Source organism: Protopterus annectens, chromosome 8.part0 (assembly GCF_019279795.1).
Source record: "Protopterus annectens isolate FY-2018-M chromosome 8.part0, PAN1.0, whole genome shotgun sequence".
Lineage (NCBI taxonomy): Eukaryota > Metazoa > Chordata > Ceratodontiformes > Protopteridae > Protopterus > Protopterus annectens.
Genome location: NC_056741.1, coordinates 1,828,639,793 through 1,828,665,870, shown reverse-complemented (window position 1 = coordinate 1,828,665,870; position 26,078 = coordinate 1,828,639,793). Strand labels below are relative to the sequence as shown.

Here is a 26,078-nt window from a genome sequence, read left to right as displayed (position 1 = left end):
AGAGTTCAGACTTGCAGCAGAGAAGTTCTGAGGATGGTACGTGTGGACATCACTTTTATAGCCTATGCTGTCTGCAGGCCTACATGCGACACTCCACGTACTCTGCAGTGGTAAAAGGCTTTTGCATACTGGCTGGACGTTGGGATTGCTTACGGCAGTCATCCCTCATCTAAAGAATACTGCAATACAGGAATAGGATCTCTTACATGCTCGTGGCATGGATCATAACTGAGATAACAGACCAGAACTAAGATGGTTCATTTAAAGATAAAAATTTATCAGTATTAAAAAAAAAAGTTCTGCTATACAATGGGGGCTTACTGTGATTGCTCCACTACTAGATCACAAAGGCAGAACCTGAAACTGACAAGATGACAGTTATAGACAGGTCTTACAGCTAAACTACTGAGGAAGTGAAAATTCTTTTTTTAGAAAAATACTTTTCTAGGAGGATGAATATGCATGCTAACACTTTATCAGTGCCTGTAAAGGCCATAAAACACCACAATACCCAATCAAGGAATGGGAGAAAAGAAGATTCTAAGAATATGACCCAGGTTAAGATATCACCACACAAAAGCAAGGGGAAATTTATTCTTACCTGTACTAAGGCATCATCCCCCAACAATGAACAAGACAAAGTTGGGGTAGTGCCAAGAAACCCAGAATCTGTCACTTCTTCTACAGTTTCACCAATAGACAACACCAGTGTGGCATTAACGAAGGACACAATGATGTATGCGTCATATTCATCTGCGAGACAAAAAGAAAACAGCAGGATTGGGTGAATCGAAACTTCAATTGGATGACACAATATTCCACAAAAGTAGAAAGCAGTTACAATTTAATAGATTAAACTGTGTTAGAATTAAATAGATGAAACTGTATAATTACATGTCTGCAAGGTTTCCCACAGTATTTACTTCTGTTCTAGATTTAGTAAAATTAGAGAGAAAAAAATAGGTTCTGCTATACATTTTTCCTCTGCTGATCACACATGCTTACAACACTCATCCACCAAGTAGGTGGCAGAACAGCAAAAGATGGCAGGATCCAAACATCTGCAATTTCACCAGATGAAGCTGGACTCGACTGTTCAAAGATCAAAGCTAATTTGCATAATGGCCACTTGCAAGCTGTTAAGGGTCAAAGACAACATCTTCAGGATCGAAAACAAAACAGATCCTGCCACCTGCTAATTTGATGGGGCACAGAGATAAACACATCTACAGCCAAGAAAACCCAGCAGCATCTGGAAATCAGAAAATGAAGGCACCAACAGGAACAGTCTGAAATTAACAGACAAAGCCAGCTCACTCACCCTGACTGAGGAAAGTGATCTTTCCCATTGCAATTAACAGCACCCTCTGAGCAATGAATTTATGGCATGCAAAGTATGAACAAGTGATGCACAGTTGGCTCCATCAAGCTGTGACCATGGTACACCTCATTACACATGGATTAAACGTGCACGCACACGCACACACCCTATGTGGAAGGCAAAAAAGGCCACCAAAATACAGTCATATAGATTAATTGCAAGGGGAAAGGAAATGCAGAAAACTGAATGACTGTCACCTCCTACTCATTCATTGTCAACCCAATCCCTATCCCCCCCACCACCACCAGTGTCTACAGACATGGGAAAGACGCAAGGGAATGAATACAAAAACAGGTAAAACAGGTGGGGGGAGAAAACATAAAAAAGTGATTGTGCAGTGTGAAACATTTAGATTTTGGTTCTGAGAATACGATTCCACTTATCTATTTTCAGTGGGCAGTTGGACTGGAGCATGACAGCCCACTTTCAACCATGATGTGGCTACAGATAAAGTATTATACACAAAAACAGATGAAGCATACACAATGACTATGACCTCTGAAAAGGGTGGGTGTGCAAAGTGTGTGAGTATGTGTATACTGTATAATATAAATGTGTATACATTATTTACACACATTTAATACAGCACACCATTTTCAGAATTCATAATCCTCATGTATGCTTTGTCTATTACATACAAATACGTATAATATAACATACACACGAGATTACACAGATGCGTAGGATGATCGACTGTGATCTCACGGTCACTTATCATTTTATTAGTAGAATCAAAAAACATCCTAGGCAGAAAAGTAAACACTTCCATCCTTACTCTGGACTTCATACAACCATTCCAAGTCAAAGCTGTTAATTTGCAGCAGACTCTTATATAGTGACCACACAAACCACCACCAACATCCATGGATTCATATTAAAACTATTAAACCATAAAATAAATGTATTATATATTATGAACATCCAACCAAACATAAATGAGTCAATTTTAAATGCGAGAAGTACAGGACTGCACAAAGGTCTCAGGCTGAAAGTGGGGGAAGGATGCTCACTGTTTGGCCTTTCACTATTTGGCTGAGGGCACTAAAGTTCCATCAAGCTGCTGACAAACTCCTAGAAAAGTTCTTCCATGTCAGTAAGTTGTGTAAGAACTTATAACATACATCTTGGATTGGTAGACAGTTCACCGGTCTTCAATCCATCTACCTTAAACAACTTCCAAGCCGTGGGATTACACAGTAGTACTGAAATACTGCAACAGTGATCTAAGGAAGGGCACATTACACTTGTGTAAGAACTTGCAATAACAGCAGATGTCTTGTACTATTGCAATACTGCATCCCTCCCTCTTAATCCCTTGCTATTTCTACTTATCACTATATACACGGGGGAGCACAGTTCCTTCTCACCTCCTTTTAGTTTACCTTGTTTTGTCTTTGCTGTATTGCTCAGGCTTTTCCAGGACTTCCTGGCTTTTGCTAGACTGAGGATCTTGCGCTCCTATGTCTACTTATGAACCCCCTATAGCCAAAGGCTTAGGTTATATGTCAGATGTAACAGTGTATGGCATTTGGCTTTGGTACACTGGCCACACATCAGATTACCTTAGCAAGATAATACAACTGCACTGGAATACCACAACAGTGATCTGAGGCAGGACATCCCTTTGTACTAAGGGTACACATTCATTGGAATATAGGAAAGTTGTGTAAAATACCACCATAACCATAGATGTCCTTTTCTCTTCCATGTTGCAGTATTCTACACGTGGGTTTACCCTTCTTCATCTCCAATTCGTCCGGCTAGGATTCCAAAGATTTTCAGTCCCTCTAGGTGCATCGGACGTCTGACGTGGCAGCTGGAACGTGGGCCATAAAAGTGACTTCTGCATGCTCCTGCCCTCAGAACATAAGAAGCCCCAGTCAGAGCCAGTCCTATAAGGGCAAGGCCTGTCTAGTATCACCCAGGAGGGCAAGTGCAATCTGATAAGGGAGGGAAGGAATACTGCAAAATGGAAGAGAAGAACATCTAAGGTTATGGTAAGATTTTACACAACTTACCTATGTCCTTCGACTCCAATGTTACAGTATTCTACATGTGGCTGAGTGCCAAAGCTCACTGAGGATTGGGTGGTGGCCTAGACAAAGTTTACAGAAATCAGTGTAGGATAGCCCTGGCAAACCCCACCCTGGCTCTGGAAATACGGTCCAGTTTGTAGTGCTTGGTGAAGGTATGCACAGAAAGTCAAGTAGCTGCCTCAAGTATGTTGTTTGTGTCTAGTCCCTTAAAGAAGGCTCCAGAAGAGGTCATTGCTCTGGTGGAGAAGGCTTTGACATTGTCCTGCAAGGTCTTTCCATGGTGTAGGCAGCAGAAAGAAATGGCCCTGGAGATCCAGGCTGAAATGGTCTGTTTGCGTTTCCCCAGGGCTCTGGAGTGGAAGGAGACAAAGAGTTGGTCTGATTTCCTAACAGATTTGGTTTTATGTAGATAAAACCTAAGTTGTCTGTGGACATTTAAGGAATGAAGTACTCCGGGTTGGTGAAAATTTAGTCAGGTGAATGGCCTGATTCAAGGACAGATCATGCGCTACTTTGGATTTGAATGACAGGTTAGTCCTGAGAGACACCCTGTCCAGGTGGAAGACTAAAAAGGGTGGTGTAGCCGTAAGAGCTTGCAACTCAGACTCTTCTGGCCGGGGTCAGAGCTACCAATAAAACAGTTTTCCATGTGCAAAATTTTAGGAGAGCTTTGTCTGCTGGCTCAAAGGGGGCTAAAGTGAGTTTTTCTAATACATAGTAAAGGTCCCAGGGAGGAGGGGACAGTTTCCTGGGTGGTCTGAAGTGTAGTATCTCTTTGAGAAAAGGTTCAGCACGGTGTCTGGATGCAAAGGGTGGAACCAGAGGAAGACGGGAAGAGATTGCAGACAAATGTGATTTTAAAAATGAGAAGGCCAATCCTGTCTGCATTAGTTCACACAGGTTAGACAGGATGAGAGGAATGTTGGTTTCCAGCAGGTCCAACTGTCTTTTGTGACACCAAATAGAAAATCTTTTCCACTTTCAGAGATGAGATTTTCTTGTGCTGGGTTTCCTGGCCTCCTGCAGGCCCATTCAGCACATCCTCATTGTACAGGTGTCTGAAAAAGGATCAGAATCCTATCAGCCACAGGGTGAGGTGCAGGGACTGCCACTGTGGGTGCATCTGAGTCTCCTTTTGCTGTGTGAGCAGGTCCGCTGAGTGGGGTAACTTGTGGCAACTACCCCTGGACAAAAGAAGGAGAAAGGGGAACCAGTGCAGTCTTGGCCAGTAGGGAGTCACCAGCAAGATTTTTGGCGAGTCCTGATGAATTACCAGCAGCACCTTCTGAATCAAGGGAAAGGGGGGAATGCATACAGAAACTTCCCCTTCCAGGACATTGTGAAGGCATCTGTTTGCCAGTGCCTTGGGGTTGGGTGTCCCGGTGCAGTAACCAGGAAGTTGCCTGTTTATTGAGGAGGCGGAACAAGTCTATTTGAGGTATACCCCCACCTGTGAACCAGATTCAGGAAAACATCTCTTTGAAGCATCTATTCGTGGTTGTTTGAGATGGTTCTGCTTAGGTCATCTGCCTGGGAGTTATGCAGGGATAGTATGCAGGCTGCCTGTAGGGTAATTCCCTGTGAGGTGTCTAGTTCCCACATCTGCAGAGCTAGCCTGCATAGCAGGTATGATTTCGTTCCTGCCTGTTTGTTGAGATACCACAGGACTGTGGTGTTGTCCGTGACTATTTTGAGAGGCCTTGTTCAAGAAAGGGTTGGAGGGCTTACACAGCAAGGAGGATTGCTCTCATTTCTCTGACGTTTATGTTGTCTAGTTTGTGTCCGTCATTCCACAAACCTTGCACTTTTCTTTGTCTTAGAGGTGCTCCCCATCCCAGATCTGAAGCATCTGTATGCATAGTCTGGGAGGGTGTGGATATTTGTAGATGGCGGCCTGGATTCTGAGGCACCTGCCATCGCAATTGCTGTTTCAAGCAGGGAAGGAGGGGGTCCCTGAACTCTAGAGGATGAGAGTACTGAGTCCACACTGACCGAAGATAGCACTGCAGTTTCCTCATGTGCAGTCTTGCTAAGAGCAACACTGGTATGGTGGCTGCCATGCAACTCAGAAGTCTCAGAAATTGCTTTGCTGTCAGATCTGATGCTTGAAGCACACCAAGTAGGTGGTGTGTCAGGGACGCCACCTTCTCTGGTGGTAGGAAGGCCTTCATAAGGTCTGTCTGGATTCTGCAACCCAGTAAGACAATGTCCGGTGTGGGCTCAAGGTAGGATTTTGGGAAGTTTATTAGAAATCCTAGAGACTGCAGGAGGAGCAGAAGGGCCTGGGTATGAAGAAGTCTTCTGATCTTCTGCCTGAATTAGGTCACCTAGGTTAAGGGAATATCTGGATGCCCTCTCTCCTGCAGTAAGCAATGACTGGAGCCAGACATTTGTGTGAATACCCTGGGAGCAGTGGAAAGCCCAAAGGGCAAGGCACAAAACTGAAAATGGGATGAGCCTGCCAGAAATCTGAGGTATTTCCTGAAGGTGGGCTTTATAGGTGTGTGAAGGTAGGCATCCTTTATGTCCTGGGTTGCCATGACTCCTTGAGGTAGGAGGAGAGGAAAGATGGGAGAGTGAGCATCCTAAAGGTAGGAACTTTTAAGAAGGGGTTGAGACGAGAAAGGTCTATATAGGCCTCCATGGTCCGTCCTTTCTAGGAACTGGAAAGATTCTGGAGTAGAATCCTTTTCTTTTTGATTCTGTAGGCACTGGTTCTATAGTGCCTTGTATTAGTAAGGTTTGCAGTACCTGTCTTGGGGGGGTAACTGACTGATGGGTGGATGAGGCATGCCCAGCCTTGTTGGGGGGAGGAATGATCCAGGTCATAAAGTAACTGTTCTGTATAATGGACAGAACCCACTTGTCTGAGGTAATGAGTGGCCACACAGGGAGACAGAGAGACGGGCAGACATGGGAAGGGATGCGGGCGGGGTGGGGTGACAGCTTTGCAGGCAGTCAGACACTACCTGTCCTGTCTGGAAAGGGAAGCCTTTGGCTGGAGGAAGGAGAAGCTCCAGCCGAAGGAAGCAGTCTTTTAGGGGTCTCCTAGACCTGGAGGGAGCCATAGGCCTAGAGGTTTTCCTGATGAATTGAGTCTTAGCCGGGTAGTTCTTGTGGAACTTAGGGATGGGCAAGACAAGCAGGTGTTTTAGGTCCTGCAATTCTTTTCCTTTTTGTTGCAAGGACTTAAAGGGGTCAGCCACTTTTTCACCTAGCTAAGGCTTCAGCTGTATCATAGCTGCATCTTAAGGAGTGTCTATTCACCTGAGAGATGAGGGCTACCAGGGAGGTCAAGAAAGCTTTGGCTGCACAGTCTGTGACGTCAGCTAATTCCTTAGTAGTTTTGTCCAGCAGTGTTAAGGAATACTTGGACATGTGCGTTTGGTAGTTAGTGGCTCTGAATGAAAGTGCAAATTTTCTTCCCCAATCATTCCACTGTCTTGCTGTCTGTCAGCTGGAAGAATGGTAGTGGTAGGGAGTAGCTTGGGAGCCCCATTAGTAGAAATGGATTTAGTGGATGGATCAGCTGGAGGGCACTTAATCAGAAATTTCTCTCTCAGGGACTTTGTAGAGTCCATCTGCTCTCCGTGGGGCTAGGGGTTGGTAGTCAGGGTTGATGGAAGCAGAAATAAAGGCATCCAGGAAGGCTGGCTGAATAGGAGGGATAGCAGAAGGACTGTATCAGGTCGTAAAATCTCTTCAGTACTTCACTTTAAGTGAGAAGCTTCAAATATGACTGGTCTTTCATCTTGTTGACCGTTTCCCCAAAGGTTAAATCTTCCACAGGGGAGTCAGGCTCAATAAAGAAGGAATCCTCTGAGGAATCAGGCAGTTCATCTTCTAGTTGTTCTACCCTCCTTTCAGGAATAAAAGGTCTAGGACTTGGGAGGAGCAGTGCTAGGGGTTTCTATGGCAGTAGGCCTAAGGGCCATAAAGGCATTAAATAAACTGTGGCTGAAGGACTGGCAATCGGGCATGCTTTCAGAAGCAGGAAATAAAGGTTTTGTTTTTTCTTTAGAGGCCTAGCTGGCGTCCGGCTGGGCGAAGGCCTCGGGTCAGATGTAGGGATGGCTGCGACGGAATCCTACATGCCCAGAGAAAGCGCTGGGTCCCCCCCCCCCCCCCGAGTCTGGGGTAGACGCCAGTATAGCCTCTATGGACGTGCCATCCACTCAAGATTCTGCGGCTTCCTCCAAGGTACCCGCTTTATCCACACTGGCGGAAGACGAATCCTCGGCCAGGCCAATGTCACCCACAGACTGAAGAACGGATGGTGGAGGCGCAGCTGAAGAAGTAGGCCACAAGGCCTTGGCCCTCTTCTTGGGCAGTTCAGACTGGGCATCAAATGGGGCCTCCATCCCAAACACTATTTTGTTTTAACCGCTGTTTTTTTAAGTACAGATATAAGGTTTGTAAACGGCAACGTAATGTCTTAGGAACAAATGACTGACAAAGAGTGCAGTTTTTATGGTCGTGTACTCTATATAAACAAGAGAGACACTGACTGTGGGCGTCTGTGGGGAATCTGCCAACCACCTACACTTGCCCTTTCTGGATGACATATACACACTATAAAGAAATAACAGTAGAACTGAAAGGATCCCCAACAGGGTACTTAACTGAACTTTTCTTGATCAGATGACTGCGAAAAGCAGGAGGATCTGACGTAAAACTGGTGGCTGAAAAGTTCTGAGGGCTGGTGCGTGCAGACATCACTTTTATGGCCCACGTTCCTGCTGCCATGCGAGACATCCGACGCAACTAGAGGGACTGAAAATCTTTGGAATCCTGGCCGGAAGAATTGGAGAGGAACAAGGGTAAACCCACATGTAGAACACTGAAATACTGGAATAGAAGGACATTATCAAGCATAAAACCACTATATCCAAGGGCCTGCAATGACGGCACTGTTAACTCTGCTGTGTTCACTGTTGCATCTAGGGAATGAGACAGCTGAAGTGCAGATGCCCATGCATACACCAGACCCTCAAACTGAAAGGGTTGGAGAGAGAGAGAGAGAATCATCCAAGTGAATAGATACTTTGTGCCCTCTTGCAGCCTCTTTGTCCATTGCAACTATAGCCATGCATTTGGTGAACACCCTTGTGACTGAAGCAAAATGGAACAGCCTGAACCTGATAATGTCTGGATCCTACCTGGAAACATAGAAATCACCATGACTCTTTTGTGCCATGTCTAAGTAGCCATCTTGGAGGTACAAACAGCACATCTAATCCTCTCTTAGCAAGCACAATCAAAATCAACTGCACCAGGACCATGTGGACTTTATGGATTGGCAAACTCACTTAGGCTGCAGAGAGCTACAACAAGCCTGAAATCCATAGCATTTTCTAAAATTAAAAAGAACCTCAAGTGATACTAGGATTTTCTCTGTCTGGCAGAAAAACATGGATGGTCATTTTTTAAAGATGTAAAACAGCTATCTCAACCACACTTTTTTTGGTAGAGTGAGACACAGTATAATGAAAGAGACCAAGGCCTAAAAGTGTGGAAGAGGGCTCTTTAGCCTTCAGGCAACCCTCCAAACCCATCAGTCTTAAATGACAGCCAGTCATGTAGAAAGATGGACAGATATGTAGACCTCAATTGCCCCTACAACAAAAGACAGACAAAACCTGAAGTAGTCGACTTCAATTGTTGACTTCTTGATAGAGAACAATACCCCTGCTTCTGCCAAGATTTTGTACTTGTATGTTGGGCAACATTAAGCAAATTACCACAGCCGCATTGGTTCTGGCCAGAATGTTAATTTTTACTCCAGATACAGGCTGTGCCTGTACTACAACTGACAGAAGGTGCACAGTGCAGCCTCCAAAAGAATGCCTACAGATGTGAGAGTTTTTCCTTCTGCCTCGTTATCCTCCATCTTCTCTCTACTTTATCATAAAAAAATTACTTCCACTGAATACAAGAATTAATAAAAATGTCTAAAAATTATCTGAGAAACTGGTAAAGCACACTCAATTGTGACGACATATGGAGAAGCTGGTACACACTGGATCACCTACAGAACTGTGCCAAGTGCATGGTGAGGCCAGAAATAAGATTAATGCAGCTTTTCCAGTCTCTCTCTCATCTTGCCTGCAAGAATACAATGAAATCAAAGTGCAAATGACAGGTTATCTCCCTTGATGGGAAACAATGAGGAATGCATACACACACATCCGAAGTCCAATGTCTTGACGTCTTTTTTTTTTTTGGGGGGGTGACTTTGTGGCACAGAAGACTTCTTAAGGCTGAAGCAGTGATAACAGACTAAGTGACTGGAGCATAGACCCAAGAAAAGATCCCCTCTGCCTGTACAACTATATCAGACTCTCTACCAACCTCTGCAATTACAAATTAAATATTTTAAACAGGGAAAAAAAATCACCCAAGAAGCCAAGGGGAGAGACTAGAAAGCCTCCTGCAAGATCTTTTCTGAAGATGGAGGGGAATCCGTCTTCCACAATCCCTTTTTTTGCACCGTCTTCACTATCTCCTCAAATCTGGGGTCATCAGGGGAAAGGGGTGGAGCTTGGTGCATCTTCACTGCCAGTATACGAGTGAAGAAATTTCAAGATTGAACCTCTCTGGTAATGGTTCCAACAGGAAGGTCGAAACAGAGATGCAGCCTAATCTGCTGAAATGACCTTGGCAAAGGCTATCTAATCACCCAACCCAATAACACAAAGATCATGATGCTGCAGAAACAGGTGACAGCATGTCTTGGATAACCAATGGAGCTATGGCAAGCACTAAAGAAGCCCCATTCCAAGTTCCATTACTGTAGATATTAAAGCGTGTTCACTGTTGGAAGTACTGGCAGCAATTGAGATTTCTGACTCAGAAGACTCTACCACCATACCCCTGATATGCAGCTCAAAACCTTTCCTTATTTTAGACTGTGAAGATGCCATTCCACCTGGATGTTGATAATTTAAAAGGGATGTCTGCCCATGCAGTCTATTTACCACTCCTGGAAGCCTCCAAGGTTCTCAGACGAGACCAGAGAATGAATACCTCCCTCTTCCTGATGAAATGCATCTTGAAGTACTGCAGCCCAATCAGAAGACCACCAAAGCTCTTTCTGCAAGCTCTAGGTCGGCAGGGGGCTACTCTGTAAAGGTTTCAGACATGCAAGGTAATTGGAAGGATGAATGAATACCCATCCCAACCCCAGGAAGCCCACCGTAAAGGAAGAACACGGGTGAAGGGAGAGCAATATTACTAGTCTCATGCTGATCTACTGAAGGCATTTACAATGTAGAGAAAAAATAAACAAAAAAAGAAATCATGTTCTTAACATAATGTTCCATCTGTGTTGTTGATCTTCATTCATTCATGATGGATGGGCTACGGTTCCATCCTCAGGAACAGACTCGGCCGATATGCAAGTTCAGGCCAGCCAGAAACTCTCAAGCTAAGGTAACCCACAGTGCCCCTTTCCTCATCTCCTCAGATCGAGTTTGTCCATAAGGATAAGAAACCAGAGGCTTTCTCTCACCAAATGCCCTATCATGTAACCAGGACCAAGTCTGAATCTCCAGGAGTCTTTTAGAGAGGGGGTAGGAGGGTGGGATGTCATGAATGAATGAAGATAAACAACATAGATGGAACGTAAAAACATAACTTCTTTATCTGATGTTGTTAATCTTCATTCATTCATTCATTCACTCATTCATTCATGATGGATGGGACACTGTCCCTACCTACTTTGTGTACTGGGAGGCCCTATTGAAGGATATTCCTGAACACCGAGCCAAAGGATGCTCTCCCCCTGGAGACCACATACAATTCGTAATGAGTGATAAAGGTATGAGGGGTAGCCCAAGTGGCTGCTGTGCAAATATCATCCAAAGAAACTCTGGAATGAAAAGCCAAAGTAACAACTGATGTGGTTGAATGCACCTTGATTTTCATTGTTAAACGCATTTGATTTTGTTGCTAGATATAGGAAATGCAGTCTCGCAACCATTTCACCAAAGTGACTTTGGAAACTGATTTTCCTAACTTGGGTCCTGAAAAAGATAGGAACAATTGGTCAGATTTTCGGAAGAGATTTTGTCCCAAGTAGCAAGGTAATTGCCTGTGTACATCCAAATAAATGCAAACAATATTCTCCTTTATTAGAAAAGTTTGGGAAGAAGACTGGCAGGCCCATGGATTGATTAATAGTCGACTCCGAGACAACCTTTGGTAAAAAGGAGGGGTTAGTCCGAAGAGAAACTCTCTCTTTGTGGAAGACTACATAAGAATGTTTTTTATGGCCAAGGCCTGTAATTCTGATATTCTTCTCGCAGAGGTAATGGCTACCAAGAATAAAGTCTTCCAAAACAAGAATTTTATATCGCAAGTGGCAGCAGGGTCAAAGGGATGATGAGTCAAAGCTTGCAGGACCAAAGTCAAATTCCAAGTTTCAATGGGCTCTCTGAAGGGCGGTTTTATATGCATGACTCCTTTCAAGAAAGTTTTACAGAGAGTGAGATATCGAAGAGGAATCTTGGAAACCATTAGTTTGAGTTGGCTGCTAAATGGACCCAGGTCCTAGAAGCTGTAGCTCCTGAATGGAATAAGGTTGATAAACTACTCAAAACTGAATTAATAGGAGCTAGAAATGGGTCCAGTCTACCCCCCCCCCCCGAGACCAAAATACAAATCTGCTCCATTTACTATAATAAATTTTCCTGGCGGACGGTTTATGGGAAGTCAGAAGTACCTTTCATACAGTGAAAGATCGGTTATTTTGCCAAGCAATTCCCAGAAGTGGAGGTAACAAAGCTGTCAGACTTTGCAGGTTTGGGTAGATCAGCCCCAGTGGGTGTGACAGTAGTCCTGGAGTTGGAATCAGAGTCCATGGGCAGTGAACAAGGTGAGGCCAAAGGAAGGGAAACCAGATGTGTCAGGGTCAATAGGGTGCAATGAGGATTACTTTGCTTCTCAACCGAAATGCTTGCTTTAGAAATTGTGGAATAGGAGGGAAGGGATAAAGCGGTCCAGGGGGCCAATCGTGTACTAGTGCGTTCCTTGAGGACTCCCCCTAAGGGGGGATTAGGGTAAAGTAGCGGTTACATTTGAGGTTAGTGGGAGACATGAGTAGATCGCAGCAAGGCTGTCCCCCACAGACTGAAAATCTCTGTCGATACTTTGGTATTGAGAGACCACTTGTGAGGGAGAAGAATGCATCTGGTCAGTTTGTCCGCAATTACGGTGGAGTCCTCGGGAATGTGTGTTGCTACCAGAAAGCGGTTGGAGGCTATCGCCCCACTGCCATACTCTCATGGCTTCTCGACACAACGGGTTGGACCTGGTTCCCCCCGTTTGTTGATATAACAGATGATCAACATGTTGTCCAAATGGATACCAACTGTCCACGATGGTAGGGCAGATTGGAATGCTTGCAATGCCAGAAGCACCACCCTCAGTTCTAGGACACTGACATGCAAATTAGCCTCTAAGGGGGAGCCAAGTGCTTTGGACTATTTTTCCCAGAAAACGCCCCCACCCATCAGGGATGCGTTCGTGGTCACTACGGCTTTGGGCTGAAAGGGTGAGAAGGGATGACTCTATAGTTCCATTTCTGGCTTCATCCACCAATTCAGATCCTGCTTGCAGCGGTTCATTATGTGGATTAGGTGGGACATAGGATGCGTTAATAGTGGCCGCTGTGAAACTAGGAGCCTCTATAGTAATCTCAAATGGAGTCTTGCTAGGGTAATGAATACTTGTGTAAAATCTTGCCAGAACAATAGATGTCCCTCTCTTTCAAGTCGCAGTATTCATACTCAGATCTTCTGCCTCAGGTGACCTGAACGTCGGCTCCTATACAAAAGCTTTCAGCCCGGTTGCTGCAGGTGTGTTGGAAGTCACACGTAGGGTCATAAACCAGGGGCCTTAAATGTGAAGTCTGCAAGCAAAGACCTCAGAACTAACTGCCAAGTCGGACAGTAGTCTAGCAAATTCCAAAAGATGTCTTTCAGACAGGTCAAATGACACAGACTGACCCAGAATGGACCTAGTGCTGGTAAGGGATCAATGGAGTCTTCTAGTCCGGAGACTATTTAAGACAGGGGTCAAGGAGGGAGGGAAGAGATACTGCAACATGGAAGAGATGGACATCCATGGTTATGGTAAGAATTTACACAACTATTCTACGTCCTTCTATTTTCATGTTGCAGTATTCAAACTGTGGGAGAGTACCACAGCTCAGGAAGGAGGAAGGGTGGAAGAAGAGGTAGTGGATTCCAGAAATCCTTGCAGGACTGCCCTAGCAAAACCTGCTCTGGAGATATGATCCAGTTTGTAATGTTCTGTAAAAGTATGCACAGTGGACCAGGTGGCTGCTATAAGGATGGTAGCGGTGTCCAAGCCTTAGAAGAAGGCTTTGGAGGAAACTACTGCTCTAGTGGAATGAGCCCTGATTCAGGGCCTTTCCTGGTATGATTAGCTGCTTTGATTTTCAGATGGCCTTCCTTTTGTCCAGATAAAATCCTAATTCCCCGTGAACGTCCAGGGAGTGTAGTATTCTCACTGTCATTCTGTGGAGAGGAGAAAAAGTAGGTAAGTGAATGGACTGGTTTTAGTCAGAGTTCGCTGACCACTTTGGGTATGAAGGAGGGATTGGTGTGCAGGGTCACCCTGTCTTTATGGAAGATAGTGTAAGGGGAGAATGCCATGAGTGCCTAGAGCTCGGACACCCTTCTTGCAGAAGTGATGGCTACCAGCAAGACTGTTTTTAATGTGCACATCTGCAGTGATGCAGAAGTGAATGGTTCGAATGCAGGTAGTGCAAGTTTCTCAAGGATATAGTTCAGGTCCCAGGGTGGTGGAGTAGGCTTTCTGGGAGGTCTTGTGTGTAAGACCCCTTTTAAGAACAGTTTTACATCCAGCCAGGAGAGTAAAGGAGGTTCCAGACAAAGACAAACAAGATAGCAGAGAGGTGTACTTTCACAGAAGAGTATGAAAGGTCTGCTTTAATCAATTCACACACACAAGCCATGACTAAAGGGATTTCTGCAAGAAGGGTGTCCTTATGCCTTTGGAAACACCGTATGGAGAATTTCTGTCAGTTAGAAATGTAGCATCTCCTTGTATTAGGTTTCCTGGCCTCCTGCAGGACAGATAGCACATCCTCTACGTAGCAGTGTCAGAAGGGTACTAGACGTTTATCACCCAGACAGTTAAGTTCAACATCTCTTGGTGTGGATGGATAAGAGTTCCCTTCTGTTTGAGTAGGTCCACCTTGTGAGGTAACATGTGGTGACTGCCCTTGGCAAGTGACTGTAGAAGGGGGAACCAATGCTTCCTTGGCCAGTAGGGAGTCACCAACAAGATTTTTGGCACGTCTCTCCTGACCTTCAGGAGGACTTTCTGAATGAGAGGGAAGGGGGGAAAGGCACACAGAACCCTTCCCTACCATGAAATGGTGAAGGCATCCACTCTCAAAGCTAGTGGCGAGTGGTGCTTGGTACAGAATTTTGTCAGTTGTCTGTTCAGGGGGGAGGAAATTAGATCTACTTGAGGGGTACCCCATAGGTGGACAATGTCTGGAAAAATGTCCCTGTGTAACATCCACTCATGGTGTAGGGAGAATGATCTGCTTAGGACATCTGTCCGCTGGTTGTCCTGGGAAGGGATGTATGTTGTCTGTAGGGATAGGTTGTTCTGTGAAGCTAAACCCCAAATTTGCATTGACAGCCTACACGGGAGGTAGGACCTGGTCCCCTGTTTGTTCATGTACCACACGACAGTGGTGCTGTCTGTGAAGATTAGTAGCGGGCCTGGCTGAAGGATAGGGAGAAAGGCCTTCAGGGCTAACAGAACTGCTGTCATTTCCCTGACATTGATATGCTTCTTTCAGAGGGATGCCTGCCAAGGTGCTTCTACCTTGAATCCTTCATAGTAGCCCCCAGATCTGAAGCATCTGTGTGCATGTGTTGGGCTTGTCTTGTTCTGGGGACAGGGATGATTTGGAAAGGTTCAGAGTGAAAACTAGTCCCTGAAGCAGGGACATGGAGAACTGGAGATACTTTTTGAGGATCTCTTCCTGTTCTGCTAGAATGAGGATATAGTCAGGTTTAGCTAGATCTGAATGCCCTTGGTCCTGCAGAATGCTGTGGCAGGAGCTAGGCATTTTGTGAAAACTCTTGGTGCAGTGGCAAACCAAAGAGTAAGGCAGTAAAATGAAAATGAGAGCAGGGTCCAACAAACCGCAAGTATTTCCTGTGGTTTAGGTGTACGGGGATGTGGAGGTAAGCCACCTCCTTCAGGTCTAAAGTGGCCATGAAAGCTCATGGTGGCAGTCATGGAAGCAGTGTCTGTAGAGACAGCATTCTGAAAGAGGAGGACTTTCAGATAAAGATTTAGGACGGATAAGCCCAAGAATGGTCTCCGTAGTCCATCCTTTTTTGGAACTAGGAAAAGTTTGGAGTAGAAACCTTTTCCTTTTTGTCCTAATGAGACAGGTTCTATGGTGTCTTGAGCCTGCAGGTTCTGTATGTGTGGAATTAGGTGGAGTTGATTTTTTTGAAGGGGAGGGTGCCCTGAGGGTTGAGTTTTTCCTGCTAGGACAGGAAATATCCTACTGCCAGCACCCAGTTGTCTGATGTGATTTCTTTCCAGAGGGGTAGACAGCGGGAGAGATGGGAAGTTAGGGGAAGTAGGGCAAGGTAGTCACGCATTATTGTCATTACTTCTGTCCTAAAAGGACTGTTCTTGGGCTGGATGAGAAGAGGACTCCTAAAGGGAGGTTGTCTTCTAGTCCCTTTCCTGTGCCTACTAGAGGGAGGAGGGGTCACAGAAGCAGGCCTTCTGACACAGGATGTCTTAGCAGGATAGCGTCTGTAGAACTTTGGTATGGATGAGACCAGCAGGTGTTTAATGTCCTGCAGCTCTTTGCTTTTCTCCTGCAGATTTTTAAAAAGCTCTGCAGATTTCTTTCCAAATACGTGGTTATTGTCAAAAGGGGCATTCAGGATTTTGGACTTATCAAGTCCTCTGGTGGAGGCTGGAGTGTGAGCCAGAAGCATCTACGCATAACTGATGCAGCTGATCTAGAAAGATCTTCAGCTGCATCATAACTACATCTGATAGAATGCCTGGCCACCTGGGATGCCATGAATAGCTTAAATGCTACTTCAGTTTTTGTTAGGGGAAACAGGCAGGGAGCTGAGAAGTGTACTAGCCTGGGAAACCAAGTCCTAGGCAAATTTAACCATATGAGTTTGATGGTTAATAGCTCTGAAGGCCAGGGTAGAGAAGGTATATGTTTTCTTGCCCAGCCTATCTATAATTTTACTGTCTTTATCAGAAGGTAACAGAGAAGAGGAAGGGAGTAACCTAGATTGTCTATCTGTGGCCACAGCTATGATAGCAGGGTCCGCCAAAGGGGGCTTAACCAGGAATTTCTGGTCCTCAAGGCACTTACAGAAATGGTCTGGTCTCTTTGGAGATGGTGGCTGTGAGTCAGGGTTCTTTGAGCATGAAGGAAATGCATAAAGGTAAGTAGGGATTACCGAGGGAATGGCCGATTGAATTTCTGCAGGTTGAATCACCCTTCCTAAGTATCTTTTTTTGAGTTTCTGACATTTGGGAAGAATCCCATTTGAAGTATTCCTTCATCCTGGTGACGGTTTCACCAAATGTAATATCCTCTGGAGGAGTCTCCTTCAATAGAATTCTCATCTGGAGATGATTTCAGGGGTGAAGCTATTTGTGAAGCACAGGAGATGAGACTCCTCAGAGCCAGGTGAGAGGGCCTCTTCTTCCTGGGGGGTAGGTAGAATTGAGGCAGAAGCAGTAGGCCCTGGACTGAGCAAAGGAATGGAGGGAGCTGATAATGGTGTAGGCATTAGGGCCATGAAGGCCTGCATCAGGGATTGATTAAAGGACTGCCAGTCCGATTGACTATCAGGTAGGGTAGATAAATGCTTAGTTTTCTACTTTTGTTTTAGGAGTAGTAGTTTTTGTAGACCGGGTAGGCCTAGGCTCTATGCTGAAGGATCCTGAAGGGCATCTGGTAGAACCTGGTCCCCCCTCAACATCGGGAGTAACTGATGTCCGAGTTATCTCCGTGGATGTGTCAGCCAGCGCTTTGAGAACAGCTACCTTGAGGGTGGCTGTACAAGCAGAAGGCTCTACAAGGCGTCCCTCAAACCCTATATTGGTGGTTGGCGGGGCTTCCGACGACAGAGAGGCAGTGCTGGTAGGCTGTGAAATGTTCATCTTTTTCTTTGGACGTTCCATCAGTTCAGCCGATTTTGGATCCATCCTAAGGGCTAGTTTTTTAAGCCTTTGATTTTCTAAATACAGGTTAAGGTCAGCCAAGCGGCTTTTAAGAATTTTAGGGACAAAATGACTGGCAGATGGCGCAGGTAGTATGATTTTGTTCCTGGCCTAGACAGAAGATGCAACAGTAGTGGGTGTCTTCATGTGGAATTTGAGGTCCACATCGACATTTACCTTTCGCAGTTGACATCGGCTAAAGTAAAAGGCAGCTAACCAAGCTGCAAGCAACAATATCAGTAAGAAATCCCCAAAGGGGTACTTAGCTTTAGACATCTTGATAAAGAGGAGTGAGCGACTGATCTGATGTTCGACTGCGGCAGAAACGTTCTGTGGTCTATGCGCGCAGATGTGACATTTAAGGTCCCTGGTTTATGACCCTACGTGCGACATCCGATGCACTTGCAGCAACCAGGCTGAAAGCTTTTGTACAGGAGCTGATGTTCAGGTCATCTAAAGCGGAGGATCCCACAGTATGAATACTGCAACTGAGACTAGAAGGACATAGGAAAGTTGTGTAAAAACTTACCATAACCATAGATGTCCTTCTCTTCCATGTTGCAGTACTCTACTAGTGGGTAAATATCAAAGCTCACTAAAGGTTGTGGGATGGCCTGGTAGAGAACTCCAGGAATCCATGCAGGATCGCCCTGGCAAAACCAGCCCTGGCTTTGGAAATATGGTCCAGTTTGCAGTGTCTGGTGAAGGTGTGCAAAGAGGAACAACTGGCTGCTTCCAGAATGGAGTTAATGTCCAGGGCTTTGAAAAAGGCCTGAGATGAGGCCATAGCTCTTGTGGAGTAGGCCCTGACATTGCCTGAAAGCGTCTTCCCATGGTGTGTGCAACAAAAGGAGATAGCCTTGGAAATCCAGGCTGAAATGGTCTGTTTGCCCACCGCTTTCCCCAGAACCCTGGAGTGGAAAACTGTTGGTCTGATTTGTGAAAAGGTTTAACTTTATGCAAATAGAATCTGAATTGTCTGTGGACATCCAGGGAATGAAGGACTCTCTCACTGTCACTCTGTAGGTGAGGGAAGAAAGTAGGCAGATGGATAGCCTGATTCAAGGAAAGGTTGTTGACCACCTTGTGGGTGAAGGAAGGGTTTTTATTCTTGGAGTAACCTCGTCCATATGGAAAATCAGGAAAGGGCATGAAGTTCTGAGACCCTCCTGGCTGATGTCAAAACTACTAGCAGGATTGTTTTCCACATGCAAAACTTTAAGGCTGCCTTGTCAGCCAGTTCAAAGGTTGGTAAAGTGAGTTTTTCTAGCACATAATTAAGATCCCAGGGAGGAGGGGATGGTTTCCTGGGAGATCTTAGGTGCAGAACCCCCTTCAGGAATCTGGATGCCAACGGAAGATCTATAGGCAGGCAGGCAGAAATGGCAGAAAAGTGTGCTTTTAAAGAGGAGTATTACAACCTGTCTTCAGCAGTTCACACAGGTAGAACAGAATCAGAGGCAAGTCACTGTCGAGTGGCTCCATCTGTCTTTTATGACACCAGGAGGAAAGCCTTTCCCATTTGGAGATGAGATTTTCTTGTGTTGGGTTTCCTGGCATCCTGCAGGACTGAAAGCACATTTTCATTGTACAGGTGTCTGAATGGAATCAGAATCCTATCCGCCAAAGGGAGAGGTGCAGAGACCACCACTGTGGGTGTATCTGTGTCCCCTTGTGCTGTGTGAGTAGGGCCACTGAGCGGGGGTAACTTGTGGTGATTGCCCTTGGACAGTTGAAGCAGACGGAACCAGTGCTGCCTTGGTCAATAGGGGGTCACCAGCAAGATTGTTGGTGGGTCCTGCTGAAATTTCAGTTGGACCCTCTGGATCAGAGATAAGGGGGGATGCATACAGGAACTTCCCTATATATGACATTGAGAAGGTGTCTCTTTTTGCAATACCCTCGGGTCGTGAGTTCTGGAGCAGTAGATCTGGAGTTGCCTGTTTATGGAGGAAGCAAACAGGTCTATCTGAGGAATACCCCACTTGTGGACGAGATCTAGGAACACCTCTCTTGACAGCATCCATTTGTGGCTGTCTGACATGGTTCCGTTTAGTGAATCTGCCTGAGAGTTATGCTGGGACGGGATGTAGGCTGTCCGGAGGAAGATTCCCCGAGAGACAGCCAGATCCCATACCTGTTGAGCTAGTCTGCATAGGAGGTAGGACTTTGTCCCTCCTTACTTGTTCAGGTACCACATCACTGTGGTGTTGTCTGTGAAGATTTTAGGAGGCCCTGCTGGAGATAAGGTTGGAAGTCCTACAGGGCGAGGAGTATTGCTGTCATTTCCCTGATATTGATGTGCATTTGTTTGTGTGTGTCTGTCCACAAACCTTGCACTGTCCTTAGACCCACAGTTGCCCCCTAGCCCAGGTCTGAGGCATCTGTGTGCATGATCTGGGAAGGGGTGGGCATTTGCAGGGGCAGGCCTGGACTCTGGGAAACTTGGGCAAGCCACCATTTTAATTCTTGGTGAAGACAGGGGAGGAGTGGAACCCTGAATTCTAGAGGATGTGAATGCGGGGTCCACACCGAGCGAAAGTATCACTAAAATTTTCTCATGTGTAACCTCGCTAAGAGCAACATGGGGGTAGTAGCTGCCATGTATCCCAGAAGTCTTAGGAATACCCTCGCAGTGAGGGCTGATGAATGGAGGGCAGACAAAGTGATGGGAAAGGGACACCACCCTTTCTTCCAGGAGGGAGGTCATGCTGTCTGTCCTGATTCTGCACCCCAGGAAGACAATGTCCTGTGTAGGATGGAGCTGAGACTTTGGGTAGTTTATCAGGAACCCTAGGGACTGCAGCAGGATCAGGAGGTCCTTGGTGTGAACAAGAAGGGTCGACATCCACTGCTTGAATTAGTAGGTTGTCTAGGTATGGGAATATTTGTATTCCCCTTGTCCTGCAGTACACAATGACTGGGGCTAGGCACTTTCTGAATACCCTTGGGGCGGTGGACAGCCCAAAAGGCAATGCACAGAACTGAAAGTGAGAAGAACCTGCTATGAATCAGAGATATTTCCTGGAGGTAGGCTTTATGTGGATGTGAAGATAGGCCTCCTTTATGTCCAGGGATACCATGAAGGCCTGAGGGAGAATGAGGGATAAGGGAGTGGGTAAGGTGAGCATCCTGAAGGAGGGAACCTTTAAGAAGAGGTTCAGGTGGGAGAGATCTAGGATGGGCTACCATGGTCCTTCCTTTCTGGGCACCAGAAAGATTTTCGAGTAGAAACCTTTCCCCCGAGCAAGGTGGGAGGGGACTGATTCTATGGTGCATTGCAATAGCAGGTTAAGACCTGGTGTAGGAGGAACCATTGGGATGCAGGAAGGGGTGGGCTAGGCAGTCTTGGAGGAGGAGAGATCCAAGTCAAAGCATCCATCCCTCAGGATGGCCAAGACCCATTTGTCTGTTGTTACTAGGGACCAGGCAGGAGTAAGTGAGAAAGAGACGGGTGGACAAGGGGGTGCTGGCAGGAGGTGGTAGGAGGAAATGTGGCAGGCAGTCAGACACTGCCTGCCCTGTTTGAAAAGTAAGGCCTCTGGCCAGAGGCCTGAGAAGTCCTTGGCTGAACACCGATTCCTGGGAGGCCTTCTACACCTAGGGGGTAGGGCTGATGGCCTTGAGGCCTTTCTTATAAATTGTGTCTTAGCTGGGAAGTTGCGCTGGAACAATAAGAATACGGGGAGGTAGAGACCTCACTATATAGGAAGCCTTGTTGGACCAACGGCATGCTTGGATTTGATAGCATGCATCCCAGACATGTGTTTCAACACATAGTCAAGGGACAAGTCTGTAGAATATCCAGACTTTGTATGAATGAAAATTCCTTTATACAGGAATTGGACTCTTTAAAGAATAATTTTCAAGTACGAGGCTATAACAAAAATCTACTGAAAAAGGAAGTGGACAACAGCAGTCTGTATAGAAAAAGTGCAAAACCATGTTTACATAGAGGTAAAAAATGGTCTAACAAAGTAGATACACTGGTTCAAAAAGCTAATGAAGGTTTGAAAATAAGTTTAACATACAGTAATGATATAGGTGGTATATGTAATATAATTAGAGACAACTGGAAAATTCTGTTAACAGATGAGAATATAACTAGTTGTAGGGACACAACCTAGACTTATTTGAAAGATATTTTGTGTCAAGAACCAATGCAATTTAAAAACCCAGCCATTAAGAAGGGGACTTATCCATGCCTACATTGTAAAGCCTGTAATCACATTTTACAAGGAAACTGTTTTACACACCCCAGGACCAGCAAGAAATAGAAGTTATGTATTTACCATAACGTTCCATGTGAGTTGTTCATCTCGCCTTCATTCTTTACTGATGGGTTCGGAGCCGATCCCTCGGCTCAGAGTTGGCCAATTGCAAAGCTCGAGGTCTTCAAATAGCTCGAGGCAAAGTCCCTATCCCATGATGCACCTTGAGTTACCTCAGTTCTTGTTTATTGTGTATAATACTACCATATGTCATTCTTTCACTCCCAAGAAAATGTATAGCAGGATTGAGCAACCAGGATTGATCCAGCATCTCTGTCATCTAACAGCCCAGGAGGGGGTAGGAGGGAGGGATGTAACAATGAAGGCGAGATGAACAACTCATATGGAACATTACGTTAAGTACATAACTTCTTTATGTGAAGCTGTTCTCTCTCACCGTTCTTTCTTTACTGATGGGTAGCGTCGCAAGCACCATCAACCTCTGGTGGCTCACGGGAGTATATTTCTCAGGACCGTGGATCCAAAGGAAGCCCTGTCCCTGGAGGCCTTGTCAACTTTGCAACGAGTGATAAAGATATGAGGTTTTGACCAAGTGGCTGCTGCGCAAATGTTATCAATAAAAAGTCTGGCAGAAAAAGCAGAGGATGTAGAAACAGCTCTGGTTGAGTAAGCCTTAATTTTATGCTGTAAAGGCATGTTAGCAGCTGAATAAGCAAAGGTGATGCAATCAGATAACCATTTAGAAAGAGTTGCTTTAGCCACTGGTCTACCCTTCCTGGAGTCTGAAAATGAAACAAAGAGCTGGTCTGATTTCCAGAAATCTTTTGTTCCATCCAAATAAAAATTGAGCTGTCTGTGAACATCAGGTTTGTGCAGCATGTACTCTAAATTGTTTGAATGGCTGGGGAAAAAGACTGGCAAATCAATAATTTGGTTGAGATTAGTTTCAGTGCAAACTTTGGGCAAGAAGAAGGGGTTTGTTCTAAGTGTCAGCATGGAATATCAAAGGCGGCTTGATGGATAAAGCCTGAAGCTCTGACACTCTGCGGGCAGAAGTAATAGCTACTAAAAAGATGGTTTTCCATGACAAAAATTTAAGGTCACATGAGGAAGCCTGTTCAAATGGCGGGAGAATTATATGGGAAAGTATAACATTTAGATTCCGTGGACAATAGGGAGATTTCACAGGTGGTCTAATATGAAAGGTCCCTTTGAGAAAGGCTTTGGATAACTTGTGTGACACAATATTCAATCCTTCGAAACCAAGACGAAAATTAGAAATGGCAGCCAGTTGCACATGAACTATTGCTGCTGCAGCTCCTTTGTTGAAAATCATATTCAAGAACTCTAAAATGGAGGCCATAGGGGCTTGGTAAGGAACAATACTGTTTTTAGAGGCCCACATAGAAAATGTTTTCCATTTGCTAAGGTATAGCTTCCTCATAGAAGATTTATGAGAGGATAAGAGAATTTGCTTAGTCTTGGAAAGGTTATGGAACCTGGCTATCATGGGAATTGGAGCAGCCAAGCTGTCAGCTTCAGGGACTGCAGAGAGGGATGAAGTTCCCCAGAGTGTGTCAGAAGGTCTGGAACTGGGGTACAGAATCCAAGGTTCCTCCAAAAGATGAAGTCGAAGTAAGGGGAACCAAACCTGATGAGGCCAATGAGGGGCTATTAGAATGATGGTCCTTCCCAAGGTTTTTGCTTTCTGTAGAACCTTGGGTATCAACGGAATTGGTGGAAATGAATAGAGGAGACCCGGAGGACAATCGTGTATGAGTGCATTCCTTGGGGCTTCTCCCGGAGGGGGAATCAGGGCAAAGTAGCTTTAGCATTTCGTGTTCATGTGACTGGCAAAAAGGTCACAGCAAGGCTGGCCCCACCTACGGAATATCCTGTCTATTACTTTCTTGAGGGACCACTCTTGGCACAAAAAAATCACTCTGCTCAGCTTGTCTGCTATCACGTTGGATTTCCCCAGGATGTGTGTTGCCAACAGAAAGAGCTGGGTGGAAATAGCCCAATGCCATACTTAGAGCCTCGCAACAAAGGGGGTAAGACCTGGTTCCTCCTTGTTTGTTCAAATACCAGACCACTGACATGTTGCCTGTCTGAATCGCAATCGTACCTCGAGGAAGTACTGCTCTCATCTCTAGGACATCGATATGCAGATGTGAGTCTTGATCGGTCCATGTGCCTTGGGCTGTCTTTCCCTGAAAATACCCCCCTCCACCCTATCAGGGAAGCACCTGTGGTTACAGCGGCTGCTGGAGAGGATAGCACAAATGGGCGTCCTATTGTGACGAACTGAGGTCAACCACCACTGAAGATCCTTTTTTGCAGGAATTTGTGATCATCATGTGAGATATGGGAAGCTCTTGGTAAGACCATTGAGTGAACAGCCACTGTAGTATCCGCATGTGCATATGACCTAGTGGTATGGCTAGAACTGCTGCTGCCATCAGGCCTAACAATTTCAAAACTTCTGATGCTGGAGCTTTGTCTCTGGATATCAGAACGCTGACAAAGAAGAAAGACTCTTTCTATTGGAAGCCTTAGTGTGGTGGTGGTGGTGGCGTCCAGTTCTGCCACGATAAAAACGATATGCTGTGATGGTGACAAGGCAGATTTTTCTGAGTTGACTGTAATGCCCAGTTGATTGTAGAGTGGACTCCCTGGACTGGATGAGTTGATGCCTAGTGGTGGCGATATGGAGCCAATCATCTAGGTACAGAAACACCTGGAATCCTAAACGCCTCAGGTGAGCCGTGATTCACTGCGATGCATTTGAACACTCGTGGGGGCTGTAGTGAGGTCAAAGGGCAGGGCTCGAAACTGGTAATGAATGGCTCCCAGCCGGAAGTGCAGATGATCCCTGGATGGCCTGGCCACTGTTATGTGGTGGCACGCATCCTTGAGATCTATCGAGCACATCCAATTGTCTTTCCCTAAGAAGGGAAGTATAGACTGAAGCGTGACCATCCAGAACTTCTCTTTCTTTACAGATTTGTTCAGTCTGCTGAGGTCCAATATGGGTCTCTAGTCCCCCGTCTTTTTGGAACTAAAAAGAATCTTGAGTAAGTTCCGGATCTTGTCTGATCTGCTGGGACTGGTTGGATGACTCTTTCTTAGCAACGTTTGGACATCTATTGTTGCTTGTTCCCTGTAACTGGGTGGACTGTCTGGTATTTTTCTTATGAGTGGGGGGTGTGGTGAATGGGATGAAGTATCCTCTGGAAATTATACTTTGTACCCAGCTGTCTTTTATTTTGAGCCAAGCGTCTGGGTACAAAGATAAGCGACCCCCGACTGCCTCCTGAGCAGGATAGTCGAGTCTCCTTTCAGGAGCGCTGGTAGGGCTTCCAGTAGAAGTGATCTCTGGCACCCTGGTGTTGCGACCCCCCTCTGCCTTGAGGGTGGCATCTTCCATTATTGCCCCCTCCTCTGCCTCTGGAGGGGGACTCATCACGTGTGTCCTAAAAAGCTCCTTGGGTTTTTCGGAACCACATTTTTCCTCCCCTTTGATCCTTAGGATAGGGTCAGGTAGGGGTGGAAAAATGAACCCCAACAGCAGACTGAGTCTTTCCATCCTGCTCACACCTGGTTAAGGTTTCCCTCACTTTAGGCCTGAAAAGGGACGAGCCAACGGGAGTATTCATGAAGGATGACTCTAAGGGCTCCGTGAAGGAACACAAGCACATCCAGGAGTGTCTCCTAAGAGCAACTCCTGTACCCGCTGCCCTACTCGTTCCATCAACTGCATATGAAATGAGGCACATGGATGAGTTTACTATAGAATTGAGGGTAGCAAGCTGGGTGGCAACTTTGTCGGTAGCTCCTGCAGCTACTGTACCCTGAAGAGCATCTCCTAGCTCTTTAAGGAGATCTCTTTGTAACCTGGTAAAATGGGTTTAATAGTCGAGTGAATAAAGAGCAAAAGTCGCTGAACTAAACATGCACTTCCCATATCTATCCATGATCCTGGAGTCTCTGTTAGGAGGATGTATAGATGAGGAAGTTTCAGACATTTCCTTTTTGGTGGCTGCTGCCACCACCATGGCATCAACTAGCACAACTTTTAAGGGGGGGCAGAAATTAACTTATCAGGCCTCCTAGGGACAGGCTCCATAGTATCTGGAGACT

The 26,078-nt window shown here is 45.7% G+C and overlaps 1 protein-coding gene across 1 annotated transcript in view; it reads right to left on the bottom strand.

The window, feature by feature from the left end:
* Window positions 1-26,078, bottom strand: part of SF3B3 (splicing factor 3b subunit 3) — a 2,130,119-nt gene that overhangs the window by 1,713,207 nt on the left and 390,834 nt on the right. Inside the window, exon 20 of the mRNA XM_044079526.1 lies at window positions 602-753. Within this exon, the coding sequence (XP_043935461.1) occupies window positions 602-753 (152 nt within the window). The remainder of the gene's footprint in view (window positions 1-601; window positions 754-26,078) is intronic.